Source organism: Abramis brama (assembly GCF_963993115.1).
Source record: "Abramis brama genome assembly, chromosome: 7".
In the NCBI taxonomy this organism is placed as follows: Eukaryota; Metazoa; Chordata; class Actinopteri; order Cypriniformes; family Leuciscidae; genus Abramis; species Abramis brama.
In genome coordinates, this window is record NC_139969.1 from 17,062,521 (window position 1) to 17,080,037 (window position 17,517).

General features: G+C 36.3%; 1 protein-coding gene across 1 annotated transcript in view; it reads left to right on the forward strand.

Annotated features, from left to right (window-relative positions):
* The window catches only part of eif2b3 (eukaryotic translation initiation factor 2B, subunit 3 gamma), a 41,911-nt gene extending 24,860 nt beyond the window's left edge, over positions 1 to 17,051 (forward strand). Inside the window, exons 6-12 of the mRNA XM_084119161.1 lie at positions 457 to 546; positions 2,682 to 2,812; positions 2,929 to 3,119; positions 3,272 to 3,334; positions 7,391 to 7,539; positions 13,636 to 13,739; positions 16,880 to 17,051. Coding sequence (XP_083975287.1) covers positions 457 to 546; positions 2,682 to 2,812; positions 2,929 to 3,119; positions 3,272 to 3,334; positions 7,391 to 7,539; positions 13,636 to 13,739; positions 16,880 to 16,932 — 781 coding nt within the window. The 3' untranslated portion in view covers positions 16,933 to 17,051. The remainder of the gene's footprint in view (positions 1 to 456; positions 547 to 2,681; positions 2,813 to 2,928; positions 3,120 to 3,271; positions 3,335 to 7,390; positions 7,540 to 13,635; positions 13,740 to 16,879) is intronic.
* The last annotated feature ends 466 nt before the right edge of the window (positions 17,052 to 17,517 follow it).

Below are 17,517 nucleotides of genomic sequence, written 5' to 3' on the forward strand. Positions count from 1 at the left end.
ATAGAGATACTACATCATTTCTTCTCTTTCATGCCACTTCACTTGTCTTTCACTTGTTATTCCTATTTTGGGGGTCATTATAGTTCTCTTATAGTGCCTCAAAGAGACCAATTAGGTTGGGAGTGAGACAGGAAAATGAAAGGCTGCATGGGACGTTAAGGCAAGCTATATAGTCTAATTATAAAACATCTGAGGAAACAAGGGTAGCAGGGTGCCTTACAATGTTTTTGTCAGAGCTGTTATGTATTTACTTTGTTTCGCCATCAAGCACGTTCCACGTTTACCCTGCGTGTTATTCTGGAGGAGCCGCAGCCTCCTTCCACACATTTACTCTAATTATTTTTTATTTGCACCCCAAGATGCTAATAAAAAATTATTTTTTATTTGCACCCCAAGATGCTAGTCTTCACTGCCCTCCCTTTCTCTGACACTCTTTTTTTTATATCTCTCTTTCAGACATCCCAGAATGCTCATCAAGACCGGCCTTCTAGATGCTCACCTGTACTGCCTGAAGAGATCTGTGGTAGATTTCTTAGTACACAACAAGTAAGTTAGGATTTCCTAGTTTCAAGAAGAGTTTCACAGCTTTTTCCGTGTCCTTGTTCCGTGTCACAGAAGAAGTACTGAATGGTGCGGTCATTAAAGCAAAAGGAATATTAACAAAATCATGTTAATTTTTCCATTTTCACTCAAATTGTTATGATAGTTTAATTTGTCTAATTGTGTGTTACATCAAAATGTGCAAAAACTGATCCGTTTTTTTCCTGAAAGCCATTTGACAGTGTGCCACCTGAAAGCACCTTCTCTGAATTTTGAATTTGACACATTACCATCTGTTAAATCTGGCTTTACCATATTATAAACTGATGTTAGGGTGGACATAGGTCATTAAAATTGGGGTTCAATTGTATTGCGGGACTTTTAATGAAATGCAAAGAGCAATTTCGAAGGTGTGCAAGTTCTTGGTGTAGGCTAATTAATGAACAAATAAATATAATAAATTAAGTATATGTAATACGTTTTTTTTGTTTTTTTTCACTATAATTAATCACTTTCATTTGTATTTGTTTTTACTGTAAAAGCCTAAATTGAAAAACAAGAATTGCTCCTTGCGCTTCATGGCAAGCATCTTATCAGCACCACTTTCACATAACCAGTCTTCTCTTCATCTAGTCGTTCCGCTGTGTCTCTAATCTTAGAGAGTGTCCCTGTGTCCTACAGTCCACCCCTCCATTGCTCCCATAGCTCTCCATTCATCCTCTCCAATAGCCCTCCGTTCCCCTGCCCCTCCAGTCCCCTTTGTGCTCCTGTAACTGACATTGTGAGGCCGGGCAGCCTGCTGTAAAGTGGTGCCGTGCATGGCCTCTCTTAGGTCCTCTCCCGCTCACATACTTCAGAAAAGCGTGAGGCTTCTCTCCGCTTTGACATTTTAATTCGCTCTCCCCCTGATATAAATATCATTTCATCTAATCTGCCCCCCTCCTCTCCCCACTTTCCCTCATCAAAGTAGTTTGACTTTTTTATGCTGCCTTTTCTCTCTCTCGTTCACATTCTTTTTTTCCCCATCCATCCCTCCCTCCCTCCGTCTCGCTCTCTCTCTGTCGCCCTTGAGCCTGCAGTGCCATGGAGTACTAAAGGAGAAAATGGACATAGTAACTGTTGTTTCTCTCTCTGCATTCAGATGGAAATTCTAATCTTGCCTAAAAGAAAATAAAGAGAGAGAGGGAAAGAGAGAGACTGGTTTAAGGAGGTGGCGGAGATTTTGAATTGCTCCTCAAGCATACATGATTTTTTTTTTACAACCATGATTCAACTCTTTATACCTTCAGGAGACCAAAAATTCAATTGTTCATTAAAATAAGAACATTCATCTTTTGCAGGGTCTGTGAATGCGGTTTAATTTTGGATTTAAGCATTGTTTATCACATTCATTAATATTAATACATAAATAAATCATTTTCTTTTTTTAAATAATTAATATATTAAATGAATCATCCAGATTTCCTTCCACTGGAACAACTCTGCTTTTAGCTTAATGCAAAGCATACTTTGTCTTCTATTGCCATACACTGCAATTTCAAAAATTTGGGGTCAGTAAGAGTCAATATTTATATTTTTAAAGAAATTAATACTTTGCTGTTCTTTTAAATTTCCTCAAATAATTAGAAAAAATGCATCAGTTTTCACAAAAATGTTAAGCAACACAACCATTTTCAACATTGATAATAATCATAAATGTTTCTTGTGCACTAAATCAGCATATCAGAATGATTTCTGAAGGATCATGTGACACTGAAGACTGGAGTAATGAGGCTGAAAATTCAGCTTTGCCATCACAGGAATACATTTTTAAATGTATTCAAATTCTTAGCAGTTATTTTAAATTGTAAATATATTTCACAAGATTCACAAGTTTTACTGTATTTTTGATCAAATAAAAGATGCTTCTTTTAAAAAAAAATCTTATCGACCCCAAACTTTTAAATGGTAGTGACTTCTAAAGCCACCTTTTGTAATGTCTATTCAGTGCTTTACTCTTCTGCCACAGTTATGTCTTTAAATCAGTTAAATGATTAATCATAATTGCATAAACACGACCAGAATTTGCTGAAAAAAATAAAATAAAATACTAAACTGATTTAAATCTCCAAAAATGTTTTTTCTATATGCTTTTTTTACAGGTCTGTGACTTCAATCAGAGGAGAATTAGTGCCGTATTTGGTGCGTAAGCAGTTCTCCAAGTCTTTAAACTCCCCAAATGCCACAGAGGATTCAAATAATCAAAAACAACAAGATGCTCACAACAATTTGGGTAAGCTTCCTCTTGTAATGACTCGCATTTGCACAATTCCCACTTGTCAACCCTTTTAAGTGTTAAGTGTACATAATAAACGGTGACCTTTCACAAACTCATACACGTCTTCACAGAGCTCCTCAGCACCAGTAAAGATGAGCCGCTGCTCCAACTTGCCCGGGAGAGGTCGTGTTGGAACGATCATCGTGGAGACATGAGCGAGGCCTATCATGGCGGAAAGCTACGCTGCTATGTTCACGTCATGGAGGAGGGCATGTGTTACCGTGTGAACACGCTTGCAGCTTACATAGAAGCCAATCGTGTGGTGAGTACAAGCCGAAAGAACTGTTTTAATGGCACAGTTTTCATTAAATCTGTAAATAAGTTTATTTGTCCACAGTTAAAACAGTTGTTTGAGACACTGGTTCAGGTGTAATGGCTGCATTGAATTGTGGGATGGTTTCCCTTATCCCATAGGTTCCAAAGCTATTTGAGGACCCTTCAATCCATCCGACTGCTATGGTCACAGAACGCTCTTTGGTGAGTCCCATAGCCATGCCACTAATATGTTGGCTGTGTACAGTAGGATTAAAAATGCATATTTTATAATATACCTCATTAAATTCTATTAAAGTAACATTCTGCTATTGGAATAGAGTGCAACAGCACCAAAAAAAAACCTAACTTAAAAAAAAATCAGACAAAAAGGACTATGTACTTAACAGCTTTAGTGAGGGAAAGAACTACAATCCCATGGAGCGTTGCAAACAGCATAATCTAATTAAGAACATTGGAGAAATATAAAACTACTCATTTACAAATGTTGGTTATGAATATAAAAACAATATATTTTAAGTTTATTGCAAAATTGCATGTATGTATATAAAATATTAAGGATGGGCATTTCAAGCAAAAATAATATTCGAAGATCGCTGGGTTTTATTCGATTGTTATTCGAAAATCGCACCTCTCCCACACATGCACGCACACATGCATGTATAGGCTACACACCAGAGCATGTGAGCGAAGCGGAGCGGTGTGATGCTTAAAAATAACTTTTCATTGCATTGCTGTAATGCCTTTCTTGAAAATTTCGTTTTGTATTCACAACTTTCCCGAACTCTGACCTTTCCCATGATCGCTATGGCAACGTAGAACAAGCCGGTAACGAACTTCCGGTTTACGTTAGCCTGCAGATACTGCTATCAGAGAGCCTCAACAAGCCCACACAACTTGCTTGGGTAATGACGAGTAGAGCTTAGATCGGGCCCAAAAAATCAAGCCCGACCCTACCTGAGCCCGTTGTGTCCAAGCCCGGCCCGGCCCGACACATTAACTGTAATTATGAGCCCGAGCCCAATGTAGACCCAACCATTTTTAATACGTGGGCCGTTATAACCAGGGGCGGCGCCAGATAATTTTTTAACGTGCTGAGGGGGTGCTAGATATATTATATATAAATACTTTTAATAAATGAGCAAAAAATGGCCACTTAATATTCAATTATTTTAATGATCACAATTAAAGTATTAATTGAACAACAATAATGTTATTTCGACATAATATGTGTGCCGAGTGTGCGTGCAACAAGCAAGATGAGGATTTGTAAATCCGGTGACACGCGTGCATTGATTTTTATTAATAAACTAGTCTTTTCTGTCAGTGTCTGCTGCAAAGATGAAGTTGACAATCGCCATCTCCGTAGAGAACACACCTAGAGAGAGACAGGGTTCCCACGGGTCCTTGAAATCCTTGAAAGTTTGTGAATCTGACAAAAAAAATTCAAGGCCCTGGAAAGTTTTTGAAAATAAACGCGCATAGATACAGGTCCTTGAAAGTGCTTGAATTTATTTTGTGCAAGAAGTTTTCTGGAAAAAAATTCCAAATTATTGGTCCGCTAATGTGTTATTTCGTCAACACTTCGTGGCCTATGCATATTAGCTTGCTTGATTTACTTTAGTTACCCGCATTTACGCATTACTTTAAGTGTTTCCCATGAGGTACTTTGTGTTGTACGTTGGAATGACATTCACGGGCGCAAAACTGTAACAACGTATCTTAAAAGGTAACACGATGTAACCTTGCTCTCACTTGAAATCTGTCCCCACATTAAGTCCTTGAATTTGAGGGAATTGGACCTGGAAAGTCCTTGAAAAGTTCTTGAATTTGAAGTTAACCAAGGTGTGGGAACCCTGGCGCCTCCATGTCATGATTTATATTGTCTGCTATTTGCTTCTTATTTATTAAATCTAGGCAATTGGTTGATGAAAAATTTATTAAAATTAAGATACAATTTATACAAAACGAAATTCACTTTAAAGAAAGGTTTTCTACAAAACAAAACTTAATGAAGAAAATTTTGACTGACCCATTAACAAAATCATGTCTGACCCACTGTCTCCCGATGCATCCTATCATGGTGTTCACTTTTCATAATCAACATAGATGGAAAAAATAACATTATAATATTTGAACAAATATGAAACTAAATGCTCTTATTTAATGGCTACAACAAATATAGTAGGCCTGCATACTCTATATTTGTACAAATTGCTGCACATTCAAGTTAATTCTCAAATTATTTATTGAAAACAATAAACATACCACTTAAAAAATATATATACAGTTGTACTGCAGTTTTTTCTAAGTACAAGAAACACTATTTCTGCGTAGAGGGTCCGTTTATGTTGGAAACACCGGCTTTACTTTGGCCGGTTCTTTATGGCAAGCTTTATGCATGCGCTTGATGCGGAATAGGCAATATATTACGAAAACGCTCATTATGGTTTAGTATTCTCTTCCATATATTTAAGTAATTAAATTAAATATATTATAAATTATAAATATGTGATTAGACTAATGGCTTAAATGAACAACTACTAGTCGACTAGAAAAAAACTTTAGTCGTGCACAGGCAGCCCTACTTATTTCACACATTTTCGAACCAGCATGTCACAAAGGGCATTCTGGGTTGAGCGAGCGGAATCTTCAGAAAGGCGTTCCCCACTCTGGATGAAATATTACCACTCTGCTCACATGCTCTGGTGTAAGACAATGTGTATCTTCTTCTGTTGTCTGAGAGTTGATTGACAGCTTTTAGATGTGTTATTGGCAGCGCCACCCTCTGGTCTCATGATCACCACCGCGTCAGAACCGAAAACATGGGGATTTTTTTAAAGACAATAATCGTACAGCCTATTCGATATTCTATAATAAAATCAACTAATCGAATATTCGAAAATCGTGACTCATCCCTTTCATTTCCCTATATATATATATATATTAGGGCTGAACGATATGGACAAAATTTCATATCTCGATTTTCATGCCAGATATCTCGATATCGATACAATACGATATGACTACGTAAGTACTAAAAAAACAATACATTTAGAGTTTGTAAAATACACACTGATGTCTATGGAAGAGGTAATAATAATCCTTTCCATTATAATTCGACACGTTTTATTCATATCAGATACACATTGTGTAAGTAACTTCAATGTTTACTCTATTCTATTCCCAGTTCACCAGCCACTTACTTTAAGTATTTCGGGAGAAGTGGATGAATTCACGTGTTGTAAACATAGAGGTTGTAAATCCAACAGATCCGATTCTCTGAACTGCGTCTGCGGCACAAACTAACACGGCGGCGCCCATCGCGCATACAGCTCAACTAACGCGATCGTTATAAAGGTGTTTAAACAACAATATACTTCCACTTGCATGTATTTGACAATCGGAATATCAGATATTTCATGCCATAGCTAACACATTTGTGAATATTCTGAATAAAAAAGGAAAAATGACATAAAAGCAGATCATCATTCATTCAGCGCTGTTGCTGCTGCGGTGTGTCACGTGACAAGCAATGACGCGTCACCATGGAAACGCCGCCCCCTCTCTCACAATATAGTTCCCACGTCCCTGGTAGTGTGTGCGCGCTGGCTTTAGCGGTGCATTCAAGGGCACTCGTAAAACTGATGTTTGTTGTGACTGCCAGAGTTGTATGCAGGGCGAGCGCGGAGAGGGGAAATCTATATCGTCTATATCGTTGCTTTTTTCGATAGTAATATCTTGAAAGTTCATATCTAGATATAGATACGATAATGATATATCGTTCAGCCCTAATATATATATATATATATACATACATACATACATACATACACACACACACACACACACACACACACACACACACACACACACAGACAGACAGACGTTTAAGTATTTTGAGAGCATAGAAAGATCGTCTCGGTTTTAGTCATTCGCAGTGCTTACATAGAGGCCATTCGTGGGAGTGACTTTTTGGGTGCTTGTTTTTTTTTTTTTTGTAGTTTTTCCACCAGGAATTCTGCTGTTAAATACAGTTATTTTAAAAAATAAGTTGAAATAATGCTGGCTGACCGCTTCAGCAGAAGCAAATACCATGGAATATCAACCTTGTAGCTCACAGTAGGTCTGTCTTTAAAGTTTTATAAGATATTATCAATTTCCCTATGGAGAAAATGAATAGAGTTTTTACTTCCAGAACCAGGCTGTTGCACTCCATACATTACTCCTAAAATAAAGTTATGCTGTCTCTTTTATTAGATTGGAAGTGACAGCATTATTGGGCCATCTTGTCAGATATTAGACAAGACATCAATCAAGCGTTCAAATGTTGGCACATCAACCACGATCAAGGAGAAGGTGAAAATCATCAACTCCATCATCATGAATGGAGTCACTATTGAAGAAGGGTAAGTGATTCTGACTTTTTGTGAGAATATGATGCAGAAAAGGCCTCTTTATGGGTAATTTATTTTTAAATCAAACCCAGACAGGATGTTTAACAAAAGTAACGTTGTTTGCTTTCTTTGAATGTTAAAATGTAATAATATTTGAAAACATAGACCTACTAATAAACTAAATAAATTAAATAAATAACTAAATTATGTTGCTGCAATAAAAATGTCATGTACATCGCAGAGACTTCTGGGAAAATGTTTTGAATGAAGAGTCAATTAATTTTCCATTATCTTTATCCAGTGATCACAACTGTAAGAGTAATATGGAGATTAATGGGAAACTTGATTTTAAAATGAACATGATCTGAATTACATTTACATCAATCAGACTTCAGACGGAGTCTATTCACGAGATTGGTATATCATTCTTAAATTTAGATGAAGTAAAACGTATATTGCCATTCAAAAGTTTGGGGTTGAAAAGATTCTTGTATCCAGTCTTTAGTGCCACATGATCTTTTAGAAATTTTTCTAATATTTCTAATATGAAACATTTCATATTATACATTTTGAAAGTGGTTGTCGAATATTTGATGAATAGAACAGTTTATTTGAAATATAATTTTTTTTTGTAACAATGCAAAATTCTTTACCGTCACTTTTGATTCATTTAATCCATACATGTTGAAGAAAAAAAAAAAAAAAATGACTGACCCCAAACATTTTAACAGTAGTGCACAAAGCTTTTGCAATTGAATACACCCCTGTGTTGTCCTGTACCATCCATAGTCTAGGAAGACAGACAGATTGGCTGTCTCCAGCATATTTAGTGGGCTGGATGAGATGTCCAGCATGTAGAAACAAAAGTTCAGATTTTGTCAGTTAGGTTAAAAGTGGGCTTGACGTAGGATTAATGCGCAGAGAGTCTGACCCGCTTCTGCCTGCGGGTGGTGTTGGGGTGGATGCTGCTGCTTTTTGTTGTGTTGAGAAAAAGCAGAAACTAGCGTTGTCAGACCCCTAAAGGTGTTCGCTGACCCTGAACAGTCCCCCCGTACAACAAATTAACAGAAAAGTGATGAATGTAGATGTAATGATTCCCAAAGAAACAAGTGTCTCGCTGCAAGTGTTACATGCTCGCGAGTAAAAGAAGCCTCAGCAAACATTCACATCTCGCTAAACCCGGCCGACTCTTGTTCAAGGGTTTTACTCGCATGCTTCTTTTCTGAGATCATAGACTTGTGAATGAACAATGGAATTTTTTCTTTGCACTCCACTTTTTTTCGCCCAAAACAATTTAGTTTTAAGCTGATTTGGGTTAATGGCGATCTCACTTGCCATTGAACACAAACTGTCCCAAATCAGGACCCTGTTAGGTAGAGACAGAAGGGAAGAGCTTTGGTTTAAACCACTTTTTTAACGTGGGGTGGGGAGGGGGAGGGGGTCTGGGAGCCAATGTGGCGGCCCTCGTGTACAAATTAGCCTGTGCATGAAGAGCATAGAGAAAGAATATAGAGAAAGATAGAGGAAGGAAAGAAAGGAACAGCAACTCTTTCAAAACATAAAAAAGTAAGAAGGGATTAGGAAATCCCTGGCATTTAAAAGCGCCACTTGCATTTTTCGGCCCTTTGTTTGCATGTAGGAGTGGTTGTTTACAAAGCTCGGGAGGTCGGGTTGATGGGGGGGCTGATGGTGGCTTGTGTGGGTGGAAGGCGAGGAGGGGGGTCACAGCAAGGAGGAGCATAGTGTCAGTAATTAGTGGTATTTCAGCAACTACATCTTTGGTGGTCTCTCTGTTCAAAACTCCAATCCTTGTAATCTCCCATCTACCCCCTCTGTCACACCCGCTCCCTCTCTTTCTTCAAACCTCGCTCGCTCGCTCTCGCTCTTGTACACACCCGTGCACCTGAATAGAGCGCCCTGTTGTAGCTGCCAATAGAAACCTGCCTCCGTCAGCTACAACACGGCCGCACTGTCCGACGCTCCTTGATCTGGAAAACGGGACGCCCTGTCCGCTGTCCCTGTTCCGTGAGGCAAAAATCTTGGAGTATGTTGAATAAAAAGTTGTGGTTGAAATTTTTGCATTGCTTTATGGTTGGGGGAGAGTGTGAAATGGCACTTCCTGTAGGTCCAGTGACATTCGGACGCTAAACCGCAGAAAGTAGCACTAAAACGCTTTTGTACGTCAGACGACGATGTTGTTTTTAATATATATGCTAATGCCGCCTAAAGGAAAATAAACCAAGCCTGGTGAAAACATTGAGGTTTCAGGTTTCAGATTGGCGTGGTGGTGATGCGGAGGGAGATGTAATAGGGTCGGGTGAGGAAAGGACAAGACCCTCAGCTGTGCAATTAGCAAAAAGACATGAAAGCTGAACACTCGTGGTAAATATGCTTCACCGCAAGAGAGTGCAGAAAAAGTTAAGAGTTGGCCCAGGCAAACCAAGTAAACATAAAACTGTGCAAATAAAGTTTTATGGTGCCAAAGCGATCCCAGGAAAATATTATTCTTTGTTTGGTGTAAACAGAAAGCAGCACAGGGGTGTGTGTGTGTGTGTGTGTGTGTGTGTGTGTGTGTGTGTGTGTGTGTGTGTGTGTGTGCGTGTGTGCGTGCGTGCGTGCGTGCGTGCGTGCGTGTGTGCGTGTGTGTGCGTGTGTGTGCGTGTGTGTGTGTGTGTGTGTGTCTGTCCGTCCAAGTACACTCAGTTCAAAGCCTAGCTTCCAAGCACTTCGCTGTCTACAACTCATACACAAATATCAGCCCTTCAATTTGCTCAAAGTTCTAGACGTACATTTTTTTTTTTAAAGAAGCCATGTTACATGTAAGCACTGTCAGTGGTTCTTTACTAATGCATGTCCTGTATTATTTTTAATGTAGAAAAGTATTTACTGCTTTATATCTAGTGTTAGGGATGGAGAAGCTTTAGTTCAAAAACTGCTATATGGAGTGCAGTGCAGTGCAATGGAGTACAACAGATCTCGATACCCCTCTAAAATTTGGACTTAAGGGGCTTTTCATTCCATTGACTTCCATTCATACTCATACGAATGCTGGAGAGAAACGCAAGCTCATGTGCAGATGTTTCACAGGTTTGGTTAACTCTAACCTGCGAATTCTTACTATCAATATGTCACGGCATGCAGCGTTGCAGGAAAGTGGAGTAGATTGTATGATCTTACATTTTGGATTTGATATTATATTTGTTATGTGTTGAATTTGTATTTAAAAAGACGCTGCAGTGCATGACGTCATATCACGGCCGTTGCAGTGTCCGAAGAGGTTTCGTAACTTTCGTATGCTCAAAGTCTGGTGTGACCGTGGCTTTAGACATCTCTTAAGACTTTTCAGATGTTGTTTTGTTTCGATGCATATGTGCATAAACCAACAGTTAAAGCCAACAAAAATGACTTTCTAAACAAATGTTCCTCGTCTTATTGTGAATGATTCATTGGTCCGTGTTATTCCAAAGAAATCACTGTAATATTTAATCAAAATGTAATAACTTGCTCTTCCTCTGAGACAACGTTCGTTTTGCGCAAATAGCTATATAGCCATTGTTTTAGCAAACATTCGGTCTGGCTCCATTCTGGTATGTAGTGTCCACATTTCACCATTCATGTTCCACCCTACATGATTTCTTGTTGAATATTCTAAATGATGGAATTTAAATGGTTTATTGACAGTGAATTGGAAAGCCAGAAGTCAAAACTATGTGAACAGCCCCATAAGAATGGTTTGGTTAGGACTGGTGGTCAGGCGATTATGGACTTTGTAATATCCAGTCAGTGGCTGAATGGTAAAATATAAAAGTTAAATGGTCATTTATTTGAACACAAACACTTTTGTTAACTCGCTAAGTAGAAGTGGATATTAACCAGTATGACGGTCTCAAAATGTAGTTTGGACATTTATATAATGTGTGTGTGTGTATGTGTATGTATGCATGCACGTGTGTGTATATATGTATATATTTAATTGCATACTTTTCGTGAAATCAAGCAAATATCTTTTATCTTGTTTAACATGTTTATTTTGTCATCATTTGCTATATCACGTTAAGTAAACTATCAGGTTGAAGGATGATTCTCACAAAGCTGTGTTTTCTGCAAGGCAAATTTAGGTGTCTTTCCAAAAAAGGACAATTGGAGACTCCAAAAGGACACCAAATGATAAAAGGAGTCCATATAATTCATAAATTTATGCATACCAAAACACCCATGAAAAAAAAAACATTGTAGAACAAAACTTTTCAAAATTCAGTGTGCAGTTACAGTATGTGTAAGAGCTTGTTTAGAGCTTGTTTACATTTTAGACTTGTCAAGTTGTGATACTGAGCAGAACCACATGGAGAGGCCAAAAAACAAACCTAAACGAACCGCATTGACCTGACTGCATTACATGTCTACTAAAGCACACAGATCCATTCAGAATTATGAAACACTGCAACATACACGTGACAGATAAAATCATTATCCTGAATATGTGTGGAAACAATGTACTGAAATGTGTCTGTGCATAAATACAGTTTGTGATCAGTGCGTCGAGAGCACACATACAGTTTATTTGCGCATCAATATAACGGACACGTGCTTACTCTACAACTGAATGAATAATTAAATAGAAATCATTATTATTATTATTATTATTATTATTATTATTATTAATTATCGCTTAATGGATAATTCGACTGAAAACTTTCCCAGAGTTTAGCAGCTTAAAATGATCTGATCGCAAACAGAGAAGTGAAATCGGGTTAAAGGGAAATTTCCACCTAGCAGGGTTACAGGCGCTTGCACCATTGTAGATGCTCAGTGTGATAAACTCCCGACTTCAAAGATAATCTAACTGTGTGACGCAGCTTCATGTACTTCTGTAATTTATTTGCGGAATTTGCGTAAAATTATTTTAACACATTAAGGATTTTGAATTAATCGCATGCAATAACGTTGACAGTCCTAAAATAAAATATTGTTATATATATATATATATATATATATATATATATATATATATATATATATATATATATATATATGTATGTATATATATGTATGTATATATATGTATGTATATATATGTATGTATATATATGTATGTATGTATATATATGTATGTATATATATGTATGTATATATATGTATGTATATATATGTATGTATATATATATATGTATATATATATATGTATATATATATATATGTATATATATATATATGTATATATATATATGTATATATATATATATGTATGTATATATATGTATGTATATATATGTATGTATATATATGTATGTATATATATATATATGTATATATATATATATGTATATATATATATGTATATATATATATGTATATATATATATATATATATATATATATATATATATATGTATGTATATGTGTGTGTATATATAATGTATATGTGTGTATATAAAAAATGTGAAATTCAATGCATCCTTGTTATAAAAGTAAACAAAAGTAATATTATGAGTTTATAAATAAATTATGTGTGTGTGTATATATATATATATATATATATATATATATATATATATATATATATATATATATTTATATTTATTATTATTATTATTTTTTTTTTTTTTTTTTTTTGAGAAATAATACTTTTGTTTACTTTTATAGCAAGTAGCAAGTATATGCATTAAATTGATAAAAAGTGATAGTAAAGACTAAATATTTCTATTTCAAATAAATGCTGCTCTTATTCATCATAGAATACTGAAATTTTTTTATCAGTTTCCACAAAAAAATGATCTGCACAATGATCTGCATTGATGATAATAATAAGAAATGTTTCATAAGCAATTCTAATGGATCATGTGACACTGAAGACTGGAGTAATGATTCTGAAAACTCCGCTTTGCGTCACAGAAATAAATTACATTTTAAAATGTATTCAAATAGAAAACAGTTATTTTAATTTGTTATAATATTTAAAAAAATAATATTTTTTTAAACTATTTTTGATGAAATAAATGCAGCCTTGGTTAGAATGAGAAACTTTTCAAAAACATGAAAAAATCTTACTGACCCTTAAACTGTTTGTTGTATTGGACATTGAAATGACACTCATTCTCTTCCCCGCAGGTGTAACATTCAAGGTAGCGTGATCTGCAACAACGCAGTGATTGGCCGCGGAGCCGACATCAAGTACTGTCTCGTGGGGAGCAGCCAGCGCGTAGAGCCAGAGGGTGAGAACGCTGCGGTCCAGCGCTCGGCGCGTTACACTACACGCACAAAAACACACACTCTAAACTTCTGTAGTTCCGCTGTGTTCATGTTAAATCCAGCCTTTTGTGTTTGTGTTTATGTGTGCACTCTCACGCCCATGTCTGCCTTTTCGTTTGTGTGATCTTGTGTGTGTATGCACGTTTTAATCTGTTTTAATAGCGTATTAAAACCTAAGCTTGTGTGTACAATTGAGCTTTATTTTTTAATATGCTTAATCCTCGCAGTCTTAGATCACTGCAAGGTTTGTGTGCGTCTATTTGTGTGTGTGTGTGTGTGGCTTCAGGCTCTTGTATTCCGGGTGGTCCGCGCCTGGTCTCTAACCTCTCCATCAATGACAGTGCCTTAAGGCGGCCCTAAGATGTCCAGAGGCTGCACAGTCTAATTGACTGAACAACAGGGTGTTGCTGCCTCGACTGACCCGCTCTAACCCCTCCCCTGAAACATTTCTACATCTCCATCCCCCACCCTTCCATCATCACTCTTGAGCAGGACTCGATTAGTTGGCCATAACCTCTAAAAATGCTTAGGCTTATTGAAGTGCTCCCAGAAATCCCAAATTACAAGCTAGACCCCCTGTACTTCCCCCGACACACACCCGCCCTTAGGCTTCAGCGTTTTAAGCGCAGCGAGAAACCACGATTCAAAGTTATCCCAGAAAAACCCAGAGCAGAGGTTAATGTAACCTATTATTTAAAAAGCATTGCTTATAATAACTGCAATAAATTCCCTCCAGTAGCTGAGGTTGACACTCGCTCCTTTGTACACACGTTAAGTCAAAGAAAGAAATTAAGTTCATTAAAGAGTTGCTGCTTGTTTTTGATGTGTCTACCCTTTTGAAATAAAAAGGCTGATTTTCCTTTGAGGTTGAGCTAGAAAATTGAAAGGTTATAGAGTAGAGCTTAAATGTTATGGTAATGTTTAAAATTAAAAACTATTTGGAAGCAAAACTGATATTAGAGACTTTGTATAGCCTATACTATGATCGTCTATGAGCTGTTTTTAAGAATGATTTATTAGTTACTGTATCAACAATATCAGTCTAACTAGGCCAATATTGGAAGGAGACAATGTCAAGTTCCGCCCCCCTCCCAATTCAAACAGTATGACGGATTACCAAAAGTGCTTAGCAGTTGAATCTTAAGAAAAACTTCCAAGAAACGTATGTCATATTTCACCCTAAAATCAAGAGAAATTATATATTACATTAGGAAAAACATAATTTTAGCACCATTCATGTGGAGGGGAAATGCATTTAATAATCAAAATAGTGTAATATTATTATTTATTTTTATATTACATTCATTGTTAATGTGCAGTTTTAATATGTATTTATTTATTTTAATTTTGGAATTTTAAACATACATTTATACATAGGCTACATTTTTTTTTCTCTCATGCTCACCAAGGCTGTATTTATTTGATAAAAAATACAGTAAAACAGTGATATAATGAAATATTTTTTACAATTTAATATGCTGATTTGGTGCTCAAGAAACATTTCTTAATTCTCATTGTTTAATATTTTTTAGCATTGCATAGCATAGAAATCTTAGCAAAAAATATCTGTAATGTTTCTAATGGTTTAAATTTCAAATTTTTCTGTCACTTTTGTCACAATTTAATGCATCCTTGCTGAAAAAATAATGATTTTCTTTAAAAAAAAAAAATCTTACTGACCCAAAAACAGTTCTGTATACAGTACACTATACTGTCCAAAGGTTTTGTTCATTTATTATTATTATTTTTTTGGGTGAAGTATTACACACAGTTCTTAAATGATGTTTACAATTTTTTTTTTTTTTTTTTTTTCATCTGAAAAAGAATAGCCTATACTGTTTAAGTTGGATTGGTCTGTCTAATATTGAAAAGTGCTAATATTGCACATTTCCACATGAGATCCGCCAGTTTTCAGTCTACATTTTATTTTAATGTCTGATTACATTTAGAGCATATGCAATTCTAGATTAATGAATGAAATGAAAACTTATATTACAGACAAATCCATGTAGATTTATCCATCAAAAGTATTGTCAGCTAGAACATAAAAATTGTCGGGATCGGTCATAATCGGTACACGCAAGGATTTGTATTCACTTGTAGTTTATATGTTCCTCCCACATTGGACTCTGGTACACTTGTAACCTTTTTAAACAGCTGCTGAGTGATTAGACGACTCTTAGTAGACTTTATAGCTGTTCCACTATGGTGGTCTAATAGAGTCAGCTTCACACACACTCTCTCTTTCTCTTCCGTCTCAATGTCTTTCTCTCATTCACTCTCACTCTTTCTGTTCCCGTCCTGTTTACCACTACTGGCTGTTCGCGTGTGTTAGCCACAAAGGAGTGATAGACATCTCATAAACTCTAGCCGAACACTTTCTCTATAAGGTCCTGTGTTCCCAGCATCCTTGTCCTTAGGGGATTGAGCGTGTTGGGTTATGGCTGCTAAAAGCATCACAGGTCCTGGAGACGGGGTTGTACGGCCAAGACCACCCGGCCTGCCGCTTGGCACCGTGTTGTAAGGTGCAATAGATTTGCAGGTGCTACGGAGGCTGATGACATGTACCTTTCCTCAGACTGTTTAGACTCCCTTGTTCCAACCTTCTCTCTTTGTGTTCATCCCTCTCGCTCTCTCTCTCTCTCTCTCTCTCTCTGGCATAGCACGCTCTATTTGTCTTTCCCCAAACTCAGAACACAAAAACAGTCTTTTGTGCAGATTCCTTCACACTAAAATATGTCTTTATATGGATCATTAATCTTGCTCTCAAACGTTTAGTTTGGAATAGCCACATTCGGCAAGAGGATATCATCCTTCCTAAGCGAGTGTGTATAAGCCTGACACGTTTGTAAACTGTTTGCTTGTCAGTATGTGATGGAATGGCCCACAAAGGGTAAACTCTAGATATTATTAATTTTTTTTGTTTGTTTGTTTAAAGTTGTTTTCCTATCTTTTGATTCATTAAACCAGTCATCATATCAATACAATGCTGAAGCGACTCGTTTGAATTAAAGCAGAGTTTTGAATCTGAACAGAACACACAGCTCATCTCCTTTGAGGCACGGCGGATGCCTGACAAGAATCTTGTTCTGTCCCCTCACAGCTGAAAGAACCAATGAGGTCATCGTTGGATCAGACCAACTCATGGAGATCTAGAACCCTGGAGACGGATCACAGGCCCAAAGACGCCCAGATCAACCTGCTTCCATGTGCATAACCCCTGCACAGGATCCATTTTTTATATGTCCAAATAAAAATGGATTTATTTATCTCAACACTTCTGTTTTTGTTTTTTTTTGTTTTTCTCTCACCAGTTTGGTACGTGCAGTCGCTTACAAAAAGTACCATTTGAATTTATACCATTTTAAAAGTGTTAAAATTAAAATAATGCAATCAATTTAATGTGTTATTATTATTATTATTATTATTGTTTATTATTATTAAAATTCAATTGTTAGTATTATTAAAATGTAATTGATGTTAATAATTATTATTTTTAAATTAATTTAGTATTGTTGTGGTTGTTATTAGTGCTGATGTTAATAATAGTAATAATAATAAATACATAACTAAAAATCATATTATTAAAATATAAAGAAATATTTTATAATTAATGATAAAATAAACAACTGGCATAATAAGGATTTATTGTGGTTGGAATACTTACAAATTGTAGTCCATTACTGAATACAATTTACTTGTTAGTAATGTAATCTATTACATTACACATTTTGGGTAATA